This window comes from Anomalospiza imberbis, chromosome 5 (genome assembly GCF_031753505.1).
Source record: "Anomalospiza imberbis isolate Cuckoo-Finch-1a 21T00152 chromosome 5, ASM3175350v1, whole genome shotgun sequence".
In the NCBI taxonomy this organism is placed as follows: Eukaryota; Metazoa; Chordata; class Aves; order Passeriformes; family Viduidae; genus Anomalospiza; species Anomalospiza imberbis.
The window spans coordinates 13,113,075-13,139,219 of NC_089685.1; the positions used below are offsets into that span (position 1 = coordinate 13,113,075).

The 26,145-nt window shown below is 41.4% G+C and overlaps 1 protein-coding gene across 9 annotated transcripts in view; it reads right to left on the reverse strand.

Annotated features, from left to right (window-relative positions):
- Positions 1-365: 365 nt before the first annotated feature.
- SRPK2 (SRSF protein kinase 2) overlaps positions 366-26,145 on the reverse strand; it is a 129,245-nt gene continuing 103,465 nt past the window's right edge. For 5 of the 9 annotated variants that reach the window (XM_068189665.1, XM_068189660.1, XM_068189661.1 and 2 more), the window contains 8 exons: positions 24,665-24,911; positions 23,218-23,706; positions 19,378-19,478; positions 19,177-19,284; positions 9,722-9,791; positions 8,913-9,005; positions 8,391-8,483; positions 366-2,029 (listed from right to left, as the gene is read on the reverse strand). In XM_068189665.1, coding sequence (XP_068045766.1) covers positions 1,845-2,029; positions 8,391-8,483; positions 8,913-9,005; positions 9,722-9,791; positions 19,177-19,284; positions 19,378-19,478; positions 23,218-23,706; positions 24,665-24,911 — 1,386 coding nt within the window. In that variant the 3' untranslated portion in view covers positions 366-1,844. Of the gene's footprint in view, positions 2,030-8,390; positions 8,484-8,912; positions 9,006-9,705; positions 9,792-19,176; positions 19,285-19,377; positions 19,479-23,217; positions 23,707-24,664; positions 24,912-26,145 lie in introns of all 9 variants that reach the window. The other 4 variants (XR_010998966.1, XM_068189663.1, XM_068189662.1 and 1 more) reach the window with 4 other exon arrangements.

The window sequence follows — 26,145 nt, forward strand, 5'->3', positions numbered from 1 at the left end:
GGGGCCTCAGCACTGGACAAGTTTCCCTGGCCCAGAGAGTTTCGTACTGCGGTGCCTTGGCAGTTCTCTGGAGGAGTGGCTGCCCCAGCCCTGGGGACAGGACAATCGTTCCCTTGTTTACAGGACTTGCTACAAAAGACGCTTTTTTTGGTCACATTTCACCCACCAAACCACTCCCAGCCAGCCTCTCCTGCCACAGGACCTGTGGGGCTGCTCTGAGCAACACCAGGTGATGTGTTCCATATATGAACAGGGGAAGCTGCCTTTCTCTGGCCAGGAGAGGCCAGCCCCCACCTCCCACCCCTCTAGCACCCCCACAGCTGACTCGTGGTTAGGAAAGGATTCCAATGACCAGCAACACTGTCTGAAAAAACAAAACACTTTAATTAGACAACTGCAAGCACCTCAAACAACTGGTTATTGTTACAGCATGGGGCTATCTTCTCACAATCTAGTTATTGCAAAGGCATGTGAATAAATTTTATATGGACAAAGTCAAGAAAAAAGTGGCACTGTAGTTACATGAAGATCAGGAGTAAGCTTACATTCATCCCACTGACTTCTAAAAGAGGCCCAAACACACCTCCGAACTGTACATTCTAAAATCTGTATTGCCTATAAGCTTCAGCCTATGCAGCTTTTTTTCCTAGGAAACACATAATTGTTGCGTGCAACTTACAATGGGCAGTCGTATGTCTACGGATGGGAAAGAATAAAGCTAGTGCAATTTGTTTTAGAAACATGTAAAGCTATGAATGGAATGAGCATGATCTTGCTTCTTGGATTATTTTACCCACTGCACTGTAAATATCTGCAGCTATATCCTTCCTTAACTGATGCCAAGCACACACTTTTATTATAAAAGATCAGTAATTCTACACAGAGTGGTTCTCATGCTCTACTTTTAATTTTTTTTCTTTTTCTTAAGGTATAGTACAACTTACAGTGCTTATAAAAAGGCAACATCATATGGTACCATGTCTTCACTATCACATTGTAAGGGAAATTGCTATTTTTTCTTTTCTTAAAAGCACTTAAAATAGGCAAAAGTTCTAAAAGGGAGTACTAAATGATAATGCATACTTTATTAGAAAGAAGTCTAGCCTTCCTTTAAAGTGCCATTTGGGGAATGAAATCCTGTAAACCAGAGCCACTTTGTTTAAAACCCAATGAACAGGAACTGCTACAGAATAGAAAGTTTACACAATTCATTAAAGCAGTTTAAAGTCCACTACATGCAATTGGTTTGCTATAAAGCTCTCTAAAACTTAGTCGCTTTACTCTGAAATTGAGTCCCCAGTCCCATATTTAAATGGAAATAAACATTTACAGGGTGCATTTACATACACTATAATACAAGAATGACATCCCTTTGCCAGAAGATAAAATTGTACAATTCCTTGCCGTAACTCAGTTCTGACTTGATAAATTTCTTACACTTGTAAATTATATAATATGCATCAGCTAAAATATTTTTTTTTTCATAAATAGTTACAAAACTTGCCAAAACACATGGGGGGAAGTTTCTTTTGTTCAAAAATCTGACATCTGAATGTCACACAACACAAGAAACATTGCTTAAAGACACGTTAAGTGTTTTCTGAAGAAAGTGGGTGAGTAAACTACTAGCTGAGGACAAAAAGACTACCCTTCCCCAAGAACACAGTGCACAAAAAGCAAAATGTCAAACAGTACCTCAAGCAAAATAAAGGTCTGAGGATTGAAGCCAGCTCACGTGTGATCCTGCTAAATAAAGATTTTGTGACAGTCACCATTTAGGTCCAACGCATTGGAAAGGGGTTGCTGGCTTTTTTTTTTTTTTTTTTAACAGCTGGAAGATTCTGCTAAGAATTCAGCCACGGATGCCTAAGGCATTCTCCAGCTGAAGCGCGTTTCTCTGGGACCATTTCTAGCATGGGGATCAGGAAATCTGTAAACTGTGCAGCATCTTCATGAGGCCAACCATACTTCTCCACAAGCACATCAAAAAGACTCCAAGGTTTCAACTTGGTGATGTGTCGGAGTTCTCCTGCAAATAGAAATATTAATGGCATTAGAAAAACACCTTGTTATTTATGTCAACAACTAATCCCTGTTTTGTTTTTCTCCCACGCTGCATTCATAGCACCTTGACCGGGCTGGGAATCACTGCTTAGGAAGGGCAGCGCACACCAAGCTTGCTTGAGGTCCTCAAAGGAGATGAGTATGTTGGATGTCAAAGCCAGAAACTGCTCCTACAGCCATCAGGACGTTACACACTGTAACTGGACTCCACTGATGCCTCCTGCTGTCTTCACTCTCCCATGCACACAGGCACGCATTCGCACTCGTGCTCACACCACAGCCAAACCACACTGCAGGCCTATTCTTCTTAAACAGCCAAGGAACCCAGATTTCACAGAAGCTGCTCAAATCCCAAGGTGGAGGTCTCAGAAACACAGGTCCTTGCCTCTCCATGTGGCATTTGCCAGCAATGCAGCAGAGCACTGTTTCATTCCTAACCAAGCCAAGCAGAGGCTTGGTGCTCCATAGATTCTGCTCCATCTCCCAGGCAAACACCCCCAGGAAGCCTGGTCTGAGTCTTTCCTGAGAGGGAAGCACCTGCTGCTGCCCAGGTCTCTTTCAACCAACCACCAACAAAAACGGTGGCAGCAGCTGCAGGACTGGAGTTCCCTCCAAGAGGGGTGACTTCTGCCAACCTGGCAATGTGTCCCAGACCGAAAGGAAGGAGGTGAGCACCGTCCTCACATTCAAACCAGCACCACTATCCAGGTCTGTCCATGGGTCATCCAGCATGATGAAGAAGACTTCAATTTCCTGCTCCTCCACTGTGTAGGAATGAGGCCCAAAGCCATGAGAAGGGCCATGAGGTGTGTGTGGTGAAAGGATTACTGTGGGCACGAGAGGGATGAGCAGCTGCCAGGCCATGTGACCCTCACTGCTGCCATCAGGAGGGAGCGACACTGAGGTGTCACCTTGTACCACACAGCCTTTGCAATCCAGGCTCTCAGTATCCCTCATTTACATGTGGTGTGGCTGCCCCTCACCGTTCGTGACAGCAGTAACAGGAATGTCACTACAATCGCACCCCCACTTCTCCCAGAAGCGTAAATCTGACATGGGACATCCTCCTTGGAGAGGATGAGAACAGGACCCCACCCTGCAGACAAGTCAACGGGCTTGCTCCACTCTCCTCCCCAAAGCAGGGACATCTCTTTGATAATGTCTGCCTTCTGACTGTGTCAGACCATAGCCAGGAACACCTGTATTTAGTGCACTTACACTTCATAGATCCAGTGCATTCATCACCAACAATCTAATTAATCTATGGCCTCTTGCTTCAACACAATACACTAGCCATGAATCTGTGTATGTGAAAGTTCCTACTGAACGTGACCAGACTTAAGAGCGCCTGATCTGTTCCAATCAGTAATTAAGCCCTGCCACACCCAGCCCCTCTGATCTCTGGGGACCAGCTGAAACACAAGGGCAGTTGTTTTCTGCCGAATTTCTATACTCTTAATGCAACCCATCTTGAGCATACGTATAAGGCAGTCAGTCTCCACTGCACACTGCAAAAAGCACTTGAGAGACCCGTGCGGTGCTTCTGCGCTGAGGAGAGTGATGGGGTCTCACCCAAAACTGGAGGCTGAACAGGCTTCACAAGCTCACTTCACCACCTGGGATGGGGGCATCCAGGACACACTACTTGTCACTGTGGTGTTTGTCCCTATAACCCATAAAATGCCATCTGACTTTAGCTCACAGGCCAGAGTTTCGGCACATCCCTGAGGCTAAAGAAGTTCCAGGGCAGGAGAAGTAACCCCTGTGCGTCCGGCTGCCCCAGGGGCTGAACACCTCAATAAAATGGATTAAAAGCCCCAAAGGCTCAGCAGGCCCTGCTTCTGCTGCCTCAGCCCTCGGCAGTAGGTCCTAGGCAGAGTGCAGTGCTTGAAAAAGCAGCTCTCCAGCTGCTGTCACAAAGTCCCCACAAGAGCAAGTGTGCAAACAATCCATCACTCACAAGCTGCAGAAGAGGAAAGAGGAACTCGAGGTGTGCTGCCCACAGCAAGGACCGCCAGCAGAGGCCACCTCTGGTTTGTGTGTGAACATTCACAGTGCCGGCATGTCCCATCAGAACCCAGAGACACAGAAAGGCTCTGCTTTGGGCCCACAACTGCCTCACGTAACAGGAAGGACAGCACACCTTGGAGCAGCATATTCATTTCCAGTTCATTTCATTTCCAGTTCACTCTCAGTCCTTTAAATCTTTGTGCCTCCCTGAAATTTAACTGCCGAAAATCTTACCTTTTGGAAGGTTCCCAAAAGAGTATATTGGTGACTGCTTACAAGAACAGGTAGTAAATTATGTAACAGGAATGCATTAACTCAAATTACTGCCAAAAAGTGATGGAAAAGTGACTTGTTACTGACTGCAAGCAAAGAATTACTAGGGGGAAAAAAAAAAATCCATGGTTTCTCCAGCTCCCAGCATTCATTGCAAGGGCTGCTGTAATCATGCACCAAATAAGGCTGAGCTCTGAGGGAGGGTGTGTGTGTTCCCATCCAGCACTGTCTTCATCTCTGCACTCACATTTTGTCATTTCCAGCACCTTTCCTCCCTCAGATCTGACAAGGTAAGATTGCACAATGAGGCTCCTGGTGCCACCACTGTGGAAGGAGAGTTCTTGGTGTTTGAGTCCTCCTCCTTTTGTGAATGCCCATGCTAAGGCCAGCACAATACTCAGCAGTTTTTCTGCTAAGGAACCAACTATTTTAGCACTATGGCTGAAATTTTCCACAAGAAATTCTGTGAAGATTGTAAAAAGCACTTAAGAAGATAGGACACAGTAAAAAGTATCTGTGTGGGGGCCATGCTTAAACTAATGCTTCAGTGTTCAGTAAGGATCATGTGCTAACTACGGAAACAAAATAGGGTACATAAAAGACAACACCGCTCAAGTGGACAGAAAGTCAAATTTTCATGTGGGTCCTTCCCATTTCCATCTAAAGCATGAGGATAGCACAGGAAAGGGAGGTGTCTGCCAGCACATACTTTCACCTAGTTCAAGATGTCTGTACCATGTACCTGGAGGAGAACAAGGCTCTACCTATATTTAAGGGAGAAATTTAAAAAGCACAAGCCCCACCAGTCTGACACCATCTGTATTCAGGGCATTAGCATGAATTTTCAAAGAAGTGCTAAAAATGTAATACTGAGAACTTCCTCAGAGAAGCTCTTTATTTAGATTTTTGATAGTGAAGCACACAGGAGATAATCTGCACAGGACAACAGAGTGGTCAGAGCAGTAAAACTCCTGTTGCCAAAGCAGAGGCAGCAATGATCCCTCTAAAAAATGAAATGTTAAGCCAGAAGGAAATGACTAAAAAAATTTATGAAGGACCAGGGGGAAAAAATGCTACTTAAAGCTGTCTCTGCTGACTGTAATAAAAAAAAAAAAAAACAAAAAACCAAAACCAAAAAAAAAAAAACCAAACCCCCCCCCCCCAAAAAAAAAAAAAAACAACAACAACCCAGAGCTAGTCTATAAAATTTGTAAAAGAAATTTGAGATGTGTCACCAGGGATTATTGAACAGTAAGACATGGATGATGTGAAGAAGTGGGGAAGCAGCACTGGGATATAATATGCTACTGCTACACATCTATGACATGATCCCAAGAACTAATTCAAGGACTGGTGGCGCAGTGGGTGGAAGTGAGGAGCATGGAGGGAGCCCTCCCCCCCTTCCAGGACATCACAATGACTGCTTCTCATTGTTCATCTTCCAAAGAGCAAAGCCAGCACCTGGCCAGCATCTTGCACAGGTTTAGCTCACAAGGAAACAGGACTAGCAAATACCAGAAGAAAAATAGAAGGGACCATGGTCTAGGAATAATAAAAGGATTTTATGTTTTAATGCCAAAACATATTAATAACTTTTACAGTCAATACAGCTTCCATGAAGACACTGAAGAAAAGGACTCCCTGGAGTTATTACCAGGCTCAATCAAGATAAGATCCTATAAAAATATGTGAGCATTTGTGTTATAGTATAAGAAGTAACTTACAAATGCTTTTCCTTTTTTAAAAGCATCTTCCTATTTGAATGTCTAAAACTGCTTCAGGCAATTACTGAGAAAGGACTTGATCCTCTAAACTCTTTAAATTACTAGCATCTTCCTTTTTGTGCCTGGGACTTCAGCAGCACAACTCAAATGTTTAAAGCACCTCTCTGAGGTCAAACTTGCTCATAGACGGGAGCAAAACTCAAACTGATTTTCACCCAAGACTGATGTTTTTGAAACAGGAGCTCAACAGCAAGATTTCTAAGGCCACCCTTAGACCACAGCGAGAAATTCTACCAAGAGCCTCAGGCCTGTACCACGAGGCTTCTGATCTCCAGTGCTCAAGCCACAAGCAGATGAGTACAAAATGCAGCAGCTTGCTGGCCATCTCTGAAGCCTACCTCTCATACCCTGCCAGCCCACCACACACAAATCCCAGCTGGGGACACCAGAGGCTGGCCAGTACTGGGCTGGCCAGGAAAAAGGAAAAGGGTGCCTGATGCAAAGAAAAGATGCTCAAGTAAGCAGGACACTTGGCACCTCCAGTTTTGTTCCATGAAACATTTCAGCTTCTCCATCCTGCAACAGAAGAAAGACTGGTATGATCTGAAAAAGCAGCTTGGTTGCTTTGGCATTTGAGATTCTCTGGTTTAAGCAGAAACAGGTGGGATCCAAGTCTACTTAATCTTCCACAGCAAACTCACACTTCCATGTTGTGTGGTTGGTGAACCAAGCCTTTAATCCTACCTTAAATGCCATCCTGAGGATGTAAGAGGCACCCCCAGTGCCTCTGAGGAACGCCACTGACATTCAGGCCCTAGAGGACAACAGTGACACTCTGCAGCTGAAGTTGCTCATAGAAGCACCAGAGACTCTCCACATCACGGGAATTTTACAAACTGCCCTCTCCTGTGCACTGCCACACTGCAGTTACTGAGTAACTGCTAGGTTATGTTACAGTTCTATCACATCATCAGAAAATGCCAACCTGGCTGCTGTAAGGTGGAAAGTACAAATGTGAGATACACTCCAGCAGCTGCAATTCCTGTCTGGAGGTGCTGCAGGGTATCTCATGCGCAGCCTCTTACTGCTTTCTACATTTCCTGACCTCTGAGCTTGTACATCCCAGTTACCAGGAGACTGTCTGAAGCCGGCAGATACAGGCCCTCTCTCTGCCCACCGAGACAGCCAGCTCCTGAAGCTCACTGCCTGCTGTGCACTTGTATCAAAGCCATCCTCTGCAAATCTCACTGCCTTTCCCCCAGCTCTTTCATGGTGAGTGCTGGCAAACAGCAGCTCTGTCTTCAGCTTATCCACTGACTTCCTGACTACCTAAACCTTCCTCCACACTCAAAAGCCCCAGGCATTTCAGCCTCCCACGAAGGGCAGCTGCTCCCTCCCGGATCAGCACTGCAACGCCATTAGCAGCCTCCTTAAGGACACGGAGGCACAGGGAGTCCCTGCTGCAGCAGCAATGTCCAGCACAGAGCAGGAGGCCCTGCTGGGAATCATGGGAGGGTGAATCACTGATTGTGTTCGGCCTCACAACCCCGAACTCCAGAGCTGCCAGCTCAGCCCCCGGACACGGACACCGACACCTCACTGCAGCTGCTGGGCAGCCACGGGCAGGGCACTCCCCAGCTCTGGTCAGCAGGAAAGTGCCCTCCCCAGCGGTGGCTGACAGCCCTGGGCGCTCCACCACCACACAAGAGGATGCTCCTGACAGACCCTGTCCCTCCATACAGCACAGGCTGTCTCATACGCCGAGGGGATGGAGCACACCTGAGGCATCACCGCATTCCCCCACGAGTCCAATCCCTGCCTTAAGGAGCAGCCTGGGCCAAGTTCCATGGCTTGGCACACACCCATCTGCTCTGCCTGCTCCCTGGGTGTGACAGCAGCCACACTCAGCTCAGAGTCCACTGCCCAGGTATTCCCTTCCTGCCTCTGTCATTCCTTACCAGCAGCACCTGCTGGAGCACTAGCTAGGATCCAAAGCTGCCGACAGATGATTTTTCACCGCGTTACAAGCTATGCATCACTTGAGTCCTCACACTTAAAGGAACATTAGACAACAGATTCACACGGACACTTGTTAACATCCACACTTTGCTGAGTACATCCCCAAGTGAATTTTAAATGAAATACTGAAATGAACACCGCAAATTGGGGCTTTTCCCAGAAAGCCAAGTTTACATCACAGTTCTTCTTTAGTAAGTGCTCTCCATTTAAACGGATCTATTTCTTCAGTACCCATAAATGAACATATTCTCCTTTTGGATAGTATTATGCTTTAAATTAGTGTTGCATAAATACCGTTACCTTTTTTGGTGAAAAACTCCTTGGAATATTTCCCCAACATAGCGTATTTTCGAGGGATTTTTCCCAGCAGTTCAATGATCAATGCTATGTGGTCTGCATTGGAGAACATTGCCAGCAAAACAGAAACATACAACAGTTTAATCAGTACATTGCATGCACACACTAACACTGGCCCGGTACAGACAGAAATAGATTGATCCTGGTAAAAAACACACACGCACACTGCTCGCTCAGTGGCTACTTTGGAAAGATGCTTTCAGCAAAACTTCCTTCTCAAAACAATGTTTGAGTGTCAGCTGCCACAAGCAAGTTTTGCCATGTAATTGAAAATGTACCAATAGTTACTTTTCAGAACATTTGGGTAAAAAAAATTGTCAGAGATTGCTGGGAATTTTGCTTTTCAAAATGAAAATTTTGTTGTGTGATTTCAGGAAATGCTCCTTGCTGGGACATCGTAGAACCAGCAAGAGCAATTCCACTTCTGTCTGCATCACGGCACCTTTCAAAAAGAAGAGGTACTACCTCTGCGATTGAAGAATTCCCGAGAATATTTTCCAGATAGAGCAAAGTGCCTTGGGATATTGCCTAGCAGCTCTATGATGTGTGCTATGTGGTCTATGAGGGAGAGAAAAAAAGGATCCGGGAGTGGAAGGGGCAGGGAAAGGATGGGATAAAAAAGAAGAGGAAAGAAACTGGAATTAGTAAAAAATCAGAAATAGTTTCAAATCAACAATGTTTGCAGCAAATCCATGCAGAGGTTTCCAGGATCAGCAGAGCTCTGGCATCATTAGCAGCATTTAGGAACAATGAATGATGCCCACGTTACCACTGCAAAGAGCATTTACAAGCAAACAAGCATGAAAATGGACAGGTATACAGATGGAAGCAGGAGTTAACTCTGATTTTTAAAAAATAATTAGTAATTGCCTAATATAAATAAAAATACACAGTGTAAACATTATTCCAGTGTCATTCTTGTAAAGAGAATAACAGAATAAAGTTCAAATTTGTCGTTTCTTTTCTAAACTAAAATGTTGTTATTTTCAATCAGGTCTCCACACATATGCAATCTTACAAGAAGGGCAGTTTAATTCCTTCAGGCAGTTGTTAAGTAGATGAATACCTGCAGAAGGCAGTTTTTGCCCACCCACTGCTAGTGGTGGAACTTAAAACTAAAAAGAAAAAGAATCATATTTATATTCTGAAAACAATGTGTATGAACAGTTCTACTCAAATACAAAATTTAAACCCCACTGTAAGCTCACTGGGAATTTAAGAGAAGGTGTATGAAAATATGAAGAAACTCTTACAATACCTCAAAAGAGTCATACCTTCATCCCTGGAATAGTCTTCACCAGAGTGTGGCTCAAACAAGTAATCTCCAGTCGCTAGCTCAAACGCCTACAACGTAACAGACACAGTCATGGGTACTGCAGAAGTAACGCCTTCCATCGGAAGATGTCAGCAGAACATCACAACTATCTCAGAAGCCAGAGGGAACTGACACTCAAAGCTCCAGGCCTGTGACTGGATCTGAGGAGCAGCCACTTACCTGGGGACGTCACTCCTGCGCTGCAGCAGCAGCACGAACCCAGGCCCTGCAGAGAGCCCCGCGCGCAGCCCTGTGAGCGCCTGGGCCCGGAGCGTGCCCGACGCCAGGCAGTGCTGCCCATGCAGGCGGGATGAAGGAAGGGAATCGCGCAGGGCTGGAGTGCAGCCCCGGCCTGCAGCCCCGGGGAGCCCTGGCGGTGCTGCCGCGCTGCCGAGGAAGCGGCTCCCGAGGCTCGGGCGGCGCCGCGCTGAGCCAGCCTCAAACACGGCCTCGCGCTCTCGTGTGCATCTGGTGGCTGTGCCAAGGATTTCTGAACACGCCAGGCATTTCTAAACATGTAATAAGAGCTACACATGTATCTGAAGGGTATTTACCTGCCACATTGCATGCTGGAGGCTGAACTAAACCAGTCTGAATCACAAATAAAATCCATTTATGACTATAACTGATCACTTGAAATAGCTTTTTTGATGACTCTAAATCTGGAAGAGTTTTTTTTAAGTACTTCAATGATGGGAGTAAATGGCAAGATAGCTACTGATGGGGAATCCAGGACAGACACCGGGACACCAGATTCCCTCGAGGCAGGCAATGCTTCCATGGGATGCTAACCCTGTGTTAGGTGAGGGCAAAACTGACTTTCTCTTTATGGGTGTAATGAATATGAAAAGCTGCAAAGCTCTGAAGCACCTATGAGAGCCCCTACTTGTGTCCAGACATGGATTCATCTGGTCTAATTTGTTAAAATATTCTCTTTCAGCTCTGGCTCACCAATTGCCCAAGCAGCCACAGGAATCTAATTCTTTCCAGCTGGTTTAAACATCAAACTATTTTCCATGTCCAACACATGGGAAAACATCTGATCCAGGAAAGCATTCCAAAAATGAGGCAGAGCTTCCTAGCACAATTCTAGGATGGGATTCCACTCCATTAGAATATTTACTACAAATACTTGTCTCTGAAAATAGACACTTTTCTGTTCCAATTTATAATCTGGAGTTGTTAAATCACCTGTAAATTTAGCCTATTTATGAGCACTTGGCTTCTTCAAGCTGTGAACTGCAGTGTTATCCAAGTGGGCTACAGCCAACATAACTCACTGCAATCACACATAGCAGCCAAGAAAACAAGAACACCCCTTGTTGACATTTCTGCTGATCCTATAAACAGGCCTTTAACTTCTAAAGTTACTATCACTAATAAACAGTCATTCACTACTTTTCTTATTCCACTCTTAGCTCAGGATTGACAGTTTTCATTTTACAGCTGAAAAAAATCTGAAGGACTTAATAAAATACCAGGTTTCTAAACCGAAATAAATGTTTAAAGCAGACACAAGTGATCATTGGGAGAGATCTCTAAACACACCACAGAGAACATTGTTATTCTCCTGAAATGAGACAAAGGAGACCCGAGTGTCCTCTCTGTATCTCCTGGCAATGTATCTATTCATAGGAAGAGCTGGACCAGCTTTCCCAGGAGAGCACACACCGATGGGGCTGATTCCCGAGGACACTGAAAAACTCTCTATTACACACAGATCCCTGGAGAAGAACAGAAATGTAGCTGAATTTAGCCACAAGGGTAGACTACACAAGAGTATAGTTTCTGTCCCAAAAATGAAGTATTAATAGCTCGATATGTCTGTGTGGGATTAAAAAGATTAAACTGAAAAACTCTGAAAACTGTTTATAGAGAAGCACAAGAGGTAAGCATAGTGCTGTGACACTCTGTATTTCAGATCAGTTTGTCTATCACAAGAGCTGAAAATTCCCATAGATTTGGGAGATTTTTTTTGTATACCACCCTCTCACTGAACAAAAACTACAGCTTTTGAAAATGATGATAAGGCTTCTCTTTTCTTTTTCGTACAGCTCTGACTCCATGCCCAGGATGGGCTGGGGCCCCAGCACTTCGCACACTTGAGTTTCTGACTCTCCCTAAAGGACAAAACCACTTCTGACTCAGATGCACACAAGGACAGCCCCGAGGCAGGTGCTGTGGTAAGTATTTGTAATGATGGTTCTTGGGATCCATGGAAGACAATGTCTCACGGGTTCATCTGTGGCAACCTGGCAGTATGTTCCCAGCTATTTTCAGGACAGACTGGCTACACAGTGCAAGATAAATGAAATTAATTTGTCCTTGTATAAAAAAGAATAAAAGCCAGACGAAGGTTTTTATCATAAAGAATCAGTGCTAGAGATACATTAATAAACACATAAATAGCTGTAAGAAGGACCATCACATCTCTGGATTGTACAAGAATTTTTCTGCTCTTTAAACCACTGTCCAAAGGCGTGGTGCACTGGGGAGCCCGTGCTGTTACCGAATGGGTGCTGCTGGAAAATCTCTGCTGCTGCATACTGAGAGCCACAGCTCAGGCTGTGGAACCACTGCTGCTCTGGACTTCCTGGGCATTCTCAGTACTTGCCTACACTTCACACCCACCTGTAGGCACATACAACCCCCCAGACCCCATAAGGGAGGTCACTGACACTCTGGGATGACACAAGGAGACCGAGACCCCAAGGGCAGCACGATGACCACAGGTCTGGTCTGCCCAGCTGTGACCAGTCTGCGGCCACCAGCATGACAGTGATCCTGTCGAAGTGGGGAAAGGTCAGGGAGGACCTGAGGCTTAACGGGAGCTGAGCAGAGGATGCAGGAGGGGAGGCTGGCGGGGCTGGGATGGCTCAGGTGGGAGAAGGGGAGAAGGGATTTAACTGCTGCACTCCACTGCCTGAAGGCAATAGTGGAGAAGAACAAGATACACTCTCCCCAATGAAAGGACAACACAGGCAGCAAGATGGGAAATTCCAATCAAACATGAGGAAAAAAAATTCTTTGGTGAGACTGCCTGAGTACTGGGCCAAGCTGCTCAGAAAGGCTGCGGAAAGGCCATTCTTACAGGTACATGCTGAGGTATATACCCCTCAACTGGACATGGCTCTGATTGACCTCATCTACCCTTGACAACAACCCTTGTTCAAGAAGGAGGCAGATACCAGAGATCACTTTGAACCTAAATTTGTCTGTAATTTCCATGATGCTACAAATACAGACTAACCATATTTACTTTTGAAAGCAGTAATTTCTAAAAACAAGCTTTTTGACAGAAGGTCCAACTTCGAAATACCATTATTTTTTTACTTAATTTTGACATTTACCTCAAGACAAATCAGCATTTCATTTATTATGTGGAGATAAAAAATTAGATACATCACACTCAACATATGGCACAGAAGCCCAAGGCAAGCAACCATCTTTACTGACTGTTCTGGCAATTTCTGCTTACCACTTTCCTAAGGTTCTCACAGAAAACCAGTCTAGACTGCTTTTCTCCATCTGCAGATGGTGAACCTTTCATATAAATGGTTACACTGCTGTTTTATAGGCTCTGAAGAGGCCCTATTTCTTTCCTGCCACAGGAGTGTATGTGAACCTAGCACAGTACAGAACTGGTGGCATTGCTATATAATGGACTCATATCTAAACACACAATTGGAAATAGCTACACTTTCACTGTGTGACAGCTGTGTACTCAATCTGGTGATTGAAAAATGGATGCATGCCTAGGGAAAGCTCTGGGAGAGGACTGTAAGAACAATTCACTTGGACTGCATCAGCCTCCCTGAATTGAAGCTCCAGCTGAAAAAGAACAACAAGCTATAGGCCAGAATTATTATTTTGACAGATGAGATGCAGCTTTTGGCCAGAGCTTCTCTGCCCCAGCTGAAATGAAGAGATGTGAATGCGAAGACTGTAACCGCTTTAAAAACAGGCTTGGTTTCAAGAACACTGTTCCACAGGTCAGTGGGAGCATGGAAAGAAGATCAGAAAGCTTTCTGAGATACACACACCAGCTGACAGTTTGTTCTCCCTTGGACATCTCTCTCTGAAAAGCCAGGCAATGGGAAGAGTATGAAAGGCATTTTGCAAGGTTAGTGCTTGGTAAGAAAGGCCAAATATACAAAACAGAGACTTGCATGGGATGCTTGGAAAGGAAATAGGGTTATTTTGTTTGCTGCACTCCAATCTTGGAATCATGTATACTGAGTGGTTGTTTTGGAAAGTCAGCTCCTCTGGGAAATCATTTTCTTTTGAGTGTTTCAGGTTGTCCACCCACCACCTTCAAAAAGGGTGTACAGAGAGTAATAACAGCATTCTGCACTGTATCTGCCTACTGAAAAATACGTGCATAGCAACTTCAGCTTTTTCTCCCCTCAAAACCACATTTTTGATTTTCAATCTTTCCTCAAAATACTGCTTCTGTGCAGACTGAGGCTTGTCATCACACCTTTGGTATGTGCCACTCACACATACTGACATGATGATACTCATGATCCCATGGAGACATGATCATTTTTTCCCTGCTTACAACAGTGGAAGAGTAGTTAAGGACAGGTACCTCTCCACTCCACGTTGGAGAACAGCATACAAAGAAGTAAACTGGGGGCACAAGCCTGCACCTACAAGCACTTACATGTAGGTTTAATTTTAAAATAACTTACAATGTCCTGTTCATTCTCCATGAACAGAAATGCCCATGATAAGCTTGCCTGCCTTGTAGTAGCATGTCCCTTGTTTTGAAAGCTCTTTGCCTGTACACTTTCTGTCACACCTCATAGTGTTTTCTTTCATCATCTTTATTCTCTTTGGGTAGATAAAATAACCAAGTACAATTTTCACCTTCGACTTCCTGCTGATCTATAGCTGTCATCTGTATGCTAGGTCTTATTACAAAGAGAGGATATTGCAGAAATCACAACTCTCCACAAAAGACACCTCAGAAAAGTGTTAAAAACTTTAAAAGCCTTGTTCATGTCCTAGCCTCTGACACAGTCACCTCTTCCCCACAGCTCAAACCAAAGGTAATGAACAAAAGTCAGATGTTGAGATTCATCACTTCAGGTGCTTTTCCTGTCTCCACCCCAAGGAGACTGGAACAAGGGAAAGCAGTGGAATCATGGTGCTTGCAGTCATTTCCAGAAGCAATACAAAAGGATGCCGTCTGCCAGTACTAACTCCCTTATTTTGCCAGGATTTCTTGGCAGCAGCAGTGGAGTACTGTGTTCCATGTTTTCTGGGATTTAGGAAATGCTAAATCACTCAGAGTCTGTTCAGTTTCTGCTCTAATGAAGGCAACCCGCTCAATACTGTTAATGTGGAAATTCAAACTGATATAATTAAATCATCAAGAATGTTTTCAATCCTGTCAAAGGTACTGCTGCCTCCAAATCTATTCCCCTTTTTGGGTGAAAATGAGAGATGCACCTCCCTGCTGGCAGAATTTAATTAGGGCTCAGTACAGGAAGGGAGCATCTTCTGGAATTTAGTAAATGTGGAGAGATTCCCAGAGTCTAGCTCTCCATGAGAACAGCTGAGTATTCCACTTAAACAGGCCACAATGTTAAAAGAAAACTAAAAGGGCACTGCACAATTTCCTTAACCAAAGTTATGCATGCCCAGCAAATGACAGCATCATTCCAACCAAGATCACCTAAGTCTAGAGAGAAAAAAAAAATAAGTTACACTTTGTGGAATTCTTTGCCAAGCACTGAACAAGCAAACAACTCTGCCATGGTCTGGAAAAGTCCACTGACATCCAACCTCTTTCACAGCACTTCATGCATGCACTGCACTGATTATAAGCCTCCAAAGATATGCACCATCCTCTTTCTTCCGTTATTTGTTTTTTTCTGAGCAACTCTGAACTCAGATCACCTGAGCAGAGGACTGGTACTGGTCTGAAGCTCTTCACATTCATCCTTTAAACCTGATTCAAAGAAGTTTGAGGCACAAGAACTGGGCGATGCCAAACTATCTAAAATTAGAAGATTCAGCTCACAGACTGCTGGTTTTCAATGCTACTTATTCACTGACATAACACCAAAGAAAGAGCACTGCAAGATTATTAGCACTGAGTTATTTTGCTCTCTTTTGCTGTTTGGGTAGAGCCCTTACATGGCTCTGATTACATACACTCCCAGCACAAGTAATCCTGATCAGAAACTGGCTAGTCCCATACTAGTCAATACAAATAAAACAGGACTTTTCTCTCCTGGAAGCTCCATCAAAACCATCATGCTCCTGGCTAGATGAAGCCATTCCAAACTAACTGAGCCCAGGTAAGGAATGCTCTCCATTCAGACACAACATACCATGTCCCAGAAGATTCATAAGGGGATATTCTGGAAGTTGCTGTGCACACAGGAACACAGATGTTTTGCATGCTCAGGGCCTGCTCATCAGAGGCCTTGTTTAAAAACCTCATCTTCATCCTTATTATTAAAGACTGTGTAAAATGGATAGGCAAATGGAATGATGGAAAAAGACATTCTACTGCTGCTGAGATAAAACACAATCTTCTGTGCTTAACACACTTTATGCCATAAATACAAGCCAATAAAAGAACCAGTAGCTGGCCTACTCATGGTCAGTGCTACCCTCAATGAGCAAGATTATTTCATTAGCAAGCAAAAGGCAGTGACAACCTTAGGCTCAAATGGAAATCTATAAAGCACAAAACCAAGTTAAGACCCCAGGTGAATCCTGGTACCAAGCATTCCAAGTCATCCTTCATATAATCCAGGACACATAAAGGTTTTTGAGTTTTATATACACATAAATCTCTGACACAGAAACCCTAAGGACACTAAGTTCCAAGAAAGGCCTTTTTTGCCATTTTTTAAATGGAGATGTGAGCTAGAATATCTGACACAGTAGTGGATACAAAATACATGAAGAAAATCTTCTACTTTGCAAGCTAAGCAATGTTCATGTGTACTTGGTGCTGTTACATCAGGTAAAGAATGGATGGATGGAAACTTGCCAAGGAAAAAGTAATGGAAATACTGCTGGACACACTACTGCTTCCAAAAATGCCCCTAATGACTCCAGACTTGTACAAGTAAAGTCGCCCCTGCTCTCCTCTGGGAGTCCTGGACATCAAGGCTAACAGGGTATCTGAGCTGTATTTTGGCTGAAAATAAACACCACCTGCTCCAGCAGACAATCCCTTTGAAAACACAGTAAACATGGAACAGAGTGAATTAAATATGAAACAAGAGCAAGATAACCTAGAAGGGCATTTTCTGAACAATATCTAGGTACAACAAGGAAACCAAACTTGAGAAAGCAAGTGGGGCTGTAGAGGCATTAAAATACTTTGGCACTTCACAGTTCTTGACTGCTTTAGGGATTGGAGAGGTTCACATCATAATTTCCAAAGACAGCCTAAATAAATTTGGGAGTTTGCAGTTCCACATTAGGAATGCTTTCCTGGCCATTAATCTCTATACAAGTCCTCTGCAGAAAGAGGTATTAAGGCCTTCAAGGCAATCCCTAACTCAGAGCTGTTTTCCATCTGATACAGGATCAGTATCCCCAATGCTCTGACCCATTTTCTCAGCCACACAGCAATGCAAACAGATTCTAGGGGTTTTCAAATGATGAATTTTTTCTATGAGCTTGAGAGGCTGCTCTCTATTTTTTACACAACTATACCATGATGACAATTTTATTCAACAACTGTATGTGCTGTAATGTTATGAAGTGCTGTAATCTTTTAAAATTTCTACTGCATTTCCTAAGGGCAAAAACCTAAAGACTGTGACAGAAGACAGAATTACAGCACTTCTGCCTCAAATACTTTACTATCTGTAAGGCTTACATAACAAAAAGGCAGAAATACATTTTTCTCTTTAAAATACTAAAATTTCATACATCATTGTGAATCTGAGTTAAGATACCTCCAGTGGCAGTGATGCTTTGGGCTTTTTTCTTTCCCTGAGTTTGAAGAAAGCAGTAACACCTATATAACATGGAGGAGAAGTTGTAATAGTCTGGGCAACCCCAAGTATTGCAAGAATATTATATTCCCTAGGTGGGATATTGCTATTTAGTACCCCACTATCTTTAAACACAGTTCTAGGTAGAGCTCAGCCTGCTTCATGTGCCTTTAGCGACAAGACTCTAAGACTATGTAAGACTATAAAATTAGCAGCGATAAGTACAACTTAAAGATGAATGCAGGGTGTCCAATAAAATAAAATGTTATCGAGTTCAACTGAGGTTTACAAAATACTAGGTAAAAGAAAAAAAGTCTCTATAATGATTTTGTAGTTAGTTAAGAGAAGAATAACTTAAGGAATTAAATAACTGTGGAATAGTTTACATGCTTTGTTTTCAATGTAATAGAAAAATTCTCCATTTTGTCCCCAAACAGAAGAGTAAATTTGGAAATGGATGGGTTTTCTGTGTACTAAAGAAAAAGCTAGTATTAAACTCCAGAGAAGACATTAATTTCACTTATGGGTTAGCTACTTCCAACACATGGCTTGCTGAACTTATAATATCTGTAGGATTTTATGTTCCTTTCAATCCTCCTCCTCCTCTCCCTCCGAGCTGTGTAATTCTTCTCATCACCCACGCCTGCAAACTGTGTCTAGTATTTGAGTCTTCTCCTCCTCACACACTTACTCTTATCAGACATGGATTTGTAAAATATAAAGATTTGATTAAATTTTCACTTTTGAAATAGGCAAAGGTATTTCCAAATTTTTTTTTATATACATACGATCTTTAATTAGAAGATGCATGCAGTTTGTTCATCCTCAAAGAGATATTAGGGTGTTTCAGAAAGCCGCATGATTAAGTTTTCACTTTTTCTGTTCTCTAAAGAATCTTAAAAAGCTGCAATTTCAGTTGTGTTAAAACTAATTCTACAGAATGTTACCACATATTTTTATGCCAATAAACTGAATTCCTTCTTGAAAGTCTAGAGCCAAGCCCAATCCAATCCATGTTTTCACTGCACTTGGCACCAATTTGAAGTATTTCACTCTTTTGCCACTTTATACAAAAGAATGGAATGTAATCACAGCTAACAGTAGCCCAGGTTCTAAGATTGGAATGAAACAAACAGCTGTACTTTGTCAGTTACATTTTGTCATTCAAAATAGACATATATTTTCTCTCTAAACTTGCATGTTTCTGACTACAAGTTTACAATGCATCACTCCATTAGTGCTCTCCAAAATATTTCCTTTTGATTAAGAAGGCTTGAGAAATTGAAAGAAAGGCAAGAAATCATCAGCAGCTGATACAGCAACATTTATGATAATGTATTTGTGTCAAAACATCAAAACCATCCCCGTCAGGTTTCCTCACTAAATGAACAACTGTTTTAGGAGCTTTACTCTTGTAAAATACACATTGCATTGTTCTTACCATACATGCTGTACTCCAGATATCAGCAGGTGTACTGTAACCTGCTCCTATTAAAACCTCTATGGATCTGTACTGTCTTGTCTGGATGTCTTCTGTGAAGTGTTTATGCTAAAATAGAAAGAACCACATTAATAGAAAAAAAGGACTATAAAAAGACCTGTTCTAAATAGTGAACAGCTAAAATGATGCAGTTACACTTACCACCCAGCAGGCATTCCCCAGGTCAGCAATTTTAACTCTAATTTTATCTGCATTTCTTGGGTCCAGTGGATTCACCAGTAAGTCAGCAGCACGAGTTTTTGCTAACACAAGCAAAATGCAGAAATTGTTAGTATGTTAAACCTACTATTCATTATCTCTAAGCAGTTTTGCCTTGACACTTTGTTCAGTGTTGTCATACACTGAAGACATCAAAATAATTTGCTGAATGTTACAAGAAATTAAAGCAACATAAATAGGATTTCTTAACCTGATTTCTAAATATCCTTATACATTTCAAGAGCAAATTTTTCTCATTTTTTAGCTGCCAAATGACTACTAATACAATATACAGAAGAGCTTCTAAGCAAAACCAGAGTATGTTTCCCAGAACAGATTCAGACAGAAAATGTGAAAACTCAGACTCCGAGAACTCACCCACTACACACATGAAAGATATGTTCTTGGAACAGTCTGGTTAAGAAAATAAATCCTGCACTTCCATGCCTGGCTACAGTAAATATAATCTGGCTGGATTTTTCCTTTTTGTAAACCTATCCCAAGGCGTGAAACTCACCAAAACCTGGTTAATTTGAGAGCCTAGGGGGCTGTCATCCTTTTCACAAATAATTCCACATTCAAAGTTCTCTGAAAGTCCTATTTGCATCAATTATGATCCAAGACTAAAAAGGCAGAACTTTTATCTGATTAATTTTGCAATCTTTAGAGGCTCTTGGGACAGTGAAACCTCAACACCACCAGTAGAGGTGCTGCTTTTCTCTGTTTTGACATTCCACCTGCTAGTTCCTAAACTGGAAATAAAGCAGATGGCCTGAAGGCAGAAGACAGAACCAGGTATCACAAATCACAGGGAAGCACAGGACTGATCTCTGTTTCCTTGTCCCAAAGCTACAAGGTGTAAATTGGAAACTGAAGGTAAGATAAGAAAGAAGTACTAGATCCAAAAAGCACTTGTGACTGCAATGATCTGATAAACTGATGAAAGACTGGGAAGAGAAAAATACACCAGACATGGGACAAGGGCAAAAAATACTGGATGTCTAACGGTGAATTAGGAGTGACTGAAAGCAGATGGAGATCTTCAACTGCTGGCACAGGAAGATAGAATGGGTCATCAGAGCACTGACTATTAGTCAACCAGAAAATAAAGTGGCACGGTCCACCAGAGGAGAGAGAGAATGAAAATACACGAGTAAATAGCGGAAGGCAGAGGGGGCAGCGACCTCAGCAAACAGCGCTCTAAAAAAGCTGGAATGGAGTCCAAGACTCAAGTTTATAAAAAGCATCAACATAAGGACAGAAGTAAAACACTCAAAAGACAGGAACTAGTAAGACTAGTAAGCTTAATATTAAAATCTTCCCTTAAAAACATGTTGCATAGTACAGTGCAATTTTTTAACACAATCACATGCATTACTGAAGAAATAACAGGACCTTTCTCAGTTCAAAAGTCTCTGGAAAAAAAAAAAAGACAATGCTAGATAAATCCTTCCCACATGTCTTGTTGAAGGACTGCAGTAAATAAAGTCAAATTAAGGGGGGAAAAAAAGCCTCATGACTAAGACATCTGAATATGGCATTACACAACAGCTTTCTTCAACCTCTTCCTGAGAGAGGGACCTGAGCAGGCAATAGGGAAGTGCCTACACTTTGGTGTTTTTCTAAAAACTTATGATGCTGAAGTCCTGTCTCTTCTGAAAGTTAAATTCTTGGATGCTGTATTTGATCAGATCATTTACAACTGAAAGTGAAGTCAGAACAAGTGTATTTTCTAGAAAGTACTCACAAAAAAGCATCCAAATAAGCTTAACCTGTGCACAAATTTAGTGAACACTTCTGTGTCCTAGTTCCATAAAAGCTAAGAAATATCACCTTAATTCTCACAATCTCAGCATGACAATGTACTCAGCAAACATTCAAACACTGGAAAGAGGAGGAGGAGAGTCGTGAGGAAATTACAGATCTATCTTCAGGGCATTTGGTCATGCAGTGAAAACTTGAAAAAGATGAAGACTGCTCATCCACTAAGCACAAATTAGTTTGTGCACCAAATAAAGCAAGAACCCCCAAAAAATAAGATGAGACCATGCCACTCAACAATGCATAGCAATGCCTAGAGAAAGAAGAACAAATAAAAAGTCTACTTCAGTACAAAAAAAGGAGAATAAAGATATGGTGAAAAATTATGTAGCACCATTTAAAAATATTAAATAGCCTCTAACTCCTGTATGCTACTTTTTAAATACCTTCATCTGCTTTATTACTGTTATACTCAATGTTATTATTGATGCCATTGAAATCTGTAACATTCAGCTTTTCCCCTTTCTTCAAAAAGTCAACTATCACTGAATTTACTGTCTGTCTTCTCTGTTTGCAAGAAAGGTGTGTGAACTGATGGGATAACATCAAGGACGAATAAAGTAGATTTTTTTTCTCCAGCTATGGAGATAAGCTGTTTCCATGAGGACAAAAGCAGCTTTAATCTCTGAAGACATGAGGATTTTACACACCACCCCAGGAAAACAGCAGTGGAGTCTTTCTGCCTATATACAGCTGGCAGAACAAAAGAAGAAACTACTGGGCATTTAGGAACCTCCTCTTTATTGTTTCTGGGACTTCAGAGTGTAAGGAGATGGACTAAAAGCCTTGTTTGCCTGGATCTTCCAGAAACGCAATTCTACTGAGCTGTATTTTATTTCATATTTCTTACCTTACCTGTCAGACCCTGTAATAAACTGTGTGAATTGCTTTTCTAAAGTCTTAAACCAAGAAATACACTTGACTGCATTTTTCAATGCAGCTCTAATTCATCTATGGCAATGTTGATGGCAGGCTTGGTGATCTTCTCCCTAAGCTCCTATTTTCTTCTATCCACTCACACATTTAGACTCTCAGTATTTTCTTTATTAAAGCTAAAACCCATATATTTATCATTTAACCACTGGCACTATAAATAAGACCTATGTGTAATATCCTGAAGCTATTTAATTCAATGGCAAAAATCCAGCTCTTTGCAATGACACCAAGATTTCAACTTCCATGTCTTCAAATGGATTTACAGGCAAAAGTTCTGGACTGATGGCCAGAATTTAAATATCCAAAACCATGCTGAATATAGAAACACCATAATGAGCTGAGGGTTGGCAACATGCCCTGTTGAGTATTAATAAAAGGTTAAGACGGGAACTGTTTGACACAGAAAGAACAATAAATGAATGAAAACACAGCATAATACAGAATTTTTCAATATGATGTGACAAGAAGTAACAGACAGAAGCTGCAGCCAGACAAGTTCAAAGTTGCTACAATTCTTCCAAAACAAGTCAGAGTACCAAGCAGTGGAACACATTCAGTCAAAACAGATTATAATTTCATTTGTCCGTTTAAGAACAGGTATTTTTCTTTTTTAGAAATACATTTTAAGCCAACAATAAAGGTTACTGGGCTTCGAAGATGATATATTACTGACTTGTTATCAAAGGACATCAGGTTACATGATCTCATGCTCATCTTCTACCTTTGAACTACAGGAATTATGTTTATTTGCAACTGTAGATTTCCTTTTCTCTTTCACATGTAGACTGAGTTGTCAATGCAAATGTTTATTCTACAATAATTTATTTATCTAATACCCCTTAAAAGCAAGTTCTAGAGTGGAAAATAACCCATAAATCACAGTTCTGCAAGAAAAAAACACCCAATTTACTTAAACAATCTCTTCTTAACCTAACCACCACCTTTGTATTCCATTTACCTGCCTCTTTTATTTAATACACTACACACCCATGCTACTAGACAAAAGTCATTAAGAGGAACACTTACTTTTTGGCAAATCCCCAGTGCTGGAAGCTGAAACTGTTCTGCTCCTGTCATGAGATGGGCTGCTCTCCTCTCTTTCAGTTACAGTTGATCCTTCAGAGACAGCAGAACCACAGGCTACAGACTCCAGAGCCCCAGAGAACACCGACGCTGAAAATTCAGAGAACTGGGACTCCGGAATTTTATGACGTCCATTTGGCAATTCACCATTAAACTGTTCATAGGAGCTGCTATAAGAATAATCACTTTTTGCATTTGGATCATCAAGATTATACTCCTCTGTATTTGGACATTCTTCCTCATCATCTTCTTCATCTTCAATCTGTTGTTCCAATAGGAATGGGCCGTTCACAATATGGCCATTTGTTTTGGGGGATTCTATCCACTTAGGGTCTGTAGAGTCAGTGTTGGCAAGTTCCTGCTCAACATCATCATCTTTTTCAGTGTTTTCCTTCTCTGTGTCTTCTTTTTCATCCTGATCTTCTGCTTCACCTGAAAAATTTCGGCAAGGAACACATTACACCACACATCAATAAACCAGACTAAAATTAGGCATTTCGTCATTTGTAACTCTTCAGTATCTACCTGACTTCTGACATATCACACAAGGAAGCACTGAATAGCACTGAAATATGCAAACATTAAAATCTAAATTAAAGGCAAAAGGACAGACTAATAAGACTGCAGGAAAAATAAAAAATGGGTAGTGGTTCAAGAGAGAACAATCCAAAAGAGAATAATCTTATGAAGGGAAGGTGAATGAGGCCTTGAAAGCAAGCTTTTAAAAATCCAGAATTCAATCTATGTCAACAGAGTCATCACTGAAGCAGGAAAACTCTCTGTAAGAGCAGAACCAAAACAAACCAAACTGAACTACAGTCTCAGTAGTTCCATCTTTATCAGGACTGAAGAGCTGACAAGAAAATCAGAGAAGCCAGAATGCAGCTGGACCATAATGACTATGGTCCAAGTCACCAGGACTGAACAGGAATTTTAACAAGACATATCAAAAATTTTAGTGAAGAAGTTGCAATCTTTGTTATCTGATAGATCTTTACAACAAACACTGTAAGAAGAAAAGGGGAAAGCAATGATGACAATATTATGACAATAATATTAGAGAAAAATGCATCTTATTGTTCTACTCCAGCAGGATACTCAGTTATTCCACTTAATGTGGCACGGTGCCCGTTTTGAGTTTTCTACGTGCTTTTTTGAATTCTTTATAGCTATACACTGCTATTGATGGTTTTCTTCACTTCTGTAGTAACTTTGATTTTTCTTTACCTTTTTAGGTTTTGTAGTTACAATTTCACCTACAGCAGAAAATTCACTTAATGATCTAGGACAGTTTGGAGATTTTGTTCACTGCACCAGATGCAACACTGCACAATTACTTTCTGCTCTGAAACAGTAAACTCAAGAGTCAATAGAAACAAGTTATACTAACCATCATCATTTCCAGGTTCTTCATCTACTACCTCTTCTATATCAGCTGTTTTTAGTTTCACCTCTGGGTGGTACTCATCTTCTTGTTCATTTGATGGTACAGATGAGGTTACATTTTCTTCTATTTTTTTCCTTTCAGCTTCCCGCTCTAGTTCTTCTATTTCCTGCAGGCGTTTTTCTAGCAGCTCAGCTTGCCTCTTCTGTTTTTTCTTCAGTTTTTTCTTTTTGTTTTTGGATATTTTTCCTACCTGAAATATTAATACCGAAGAAAGAAAAATTAATTCTTTCTTTTCAAGGCATCTCACACCAAACTAATTTACAGTTTGATTACCATTTTTTTGAAAATACTAGATGGCAAGTGCTTTAGTAATTATATTGCTTTTTCCAGTTTACTTCAAATCAAGAATGATACAGGACAGTATGAATCAAAAATCCACCAAAACTTTACACAGTTAATTGTGTTTTTACATGGTCATTATTAGATACAAGAGCAAAATACATCTATACATCTAAGATCCCAAAATAAAATTCCTATGATCCTATAACCTTGATAAACACAATAATCTTAAACGTCAATCCAGATTAACAGATGGTACTGTATGTGGAAAATAATCAGGTATCATATTAGTTGTTTACATATAAATCTAATACCTTATTTCTCTCTGTGTATAATGCAAGTAACAACCAGCAAAAGTATTCTGAGCAAAAAGACACAAGAAATTAAAGATTCTGAAAACAGTGAATTTTAAATAAAACCTGTGTTGTTCATCTATTTTCTTGTGAAAGGAAAGCGTTTTTATTACTCCCTTCTGGCCCAGAACATTTGAATTACAAACAGCAGATGGTCATTATGAAGTTTTTCATTTTATATAACATAAGGGTTGAAAAACTCAGGTACAACAACAAGGAAATGAAAAATGAATACATCAGAGTTCAGACTGAAACACTTCCTTCCATTTTAACTGCATTGTGGCTTCTATTTCTATGATTTGATCAATGAGATCCATCCAGTTTTCATTCATTGTTTAAATACCACAGTAAGAAATCCTCATATAATCAAAAAAATAAAGTATAAGGAACAGAGAGAAACATTTCCTCGAAGTTTTATCTGTTAATCCTGTTATCTTCACAAAAAGCCATGGGATCGTCTAAACAAGACATTAAATTTCACACAACCCTAGTAGTTTTCATCCATGTTGTATACCCACTGAAATTATACATGTTCTGTACACACAGAAAGCAGGTATTTCTGAACACCTGTATTACCACTGGTTATTTCCTATATTCATATGGCAAAGAGATCTTTCAAAGCTCATAAAATTCCCTCAACTTTCAGGCCTGGATGATTAAAGCCTTTATACCCTTAAGATATCTGCAATGCACAATATTTAGTGCATTCACCCATTTTTGTCAAGATTTGGACAAATGGATTATTCCTCAAGAGAAGAAAACAGCAATGCTTAACTTAGTTTGACATATCTA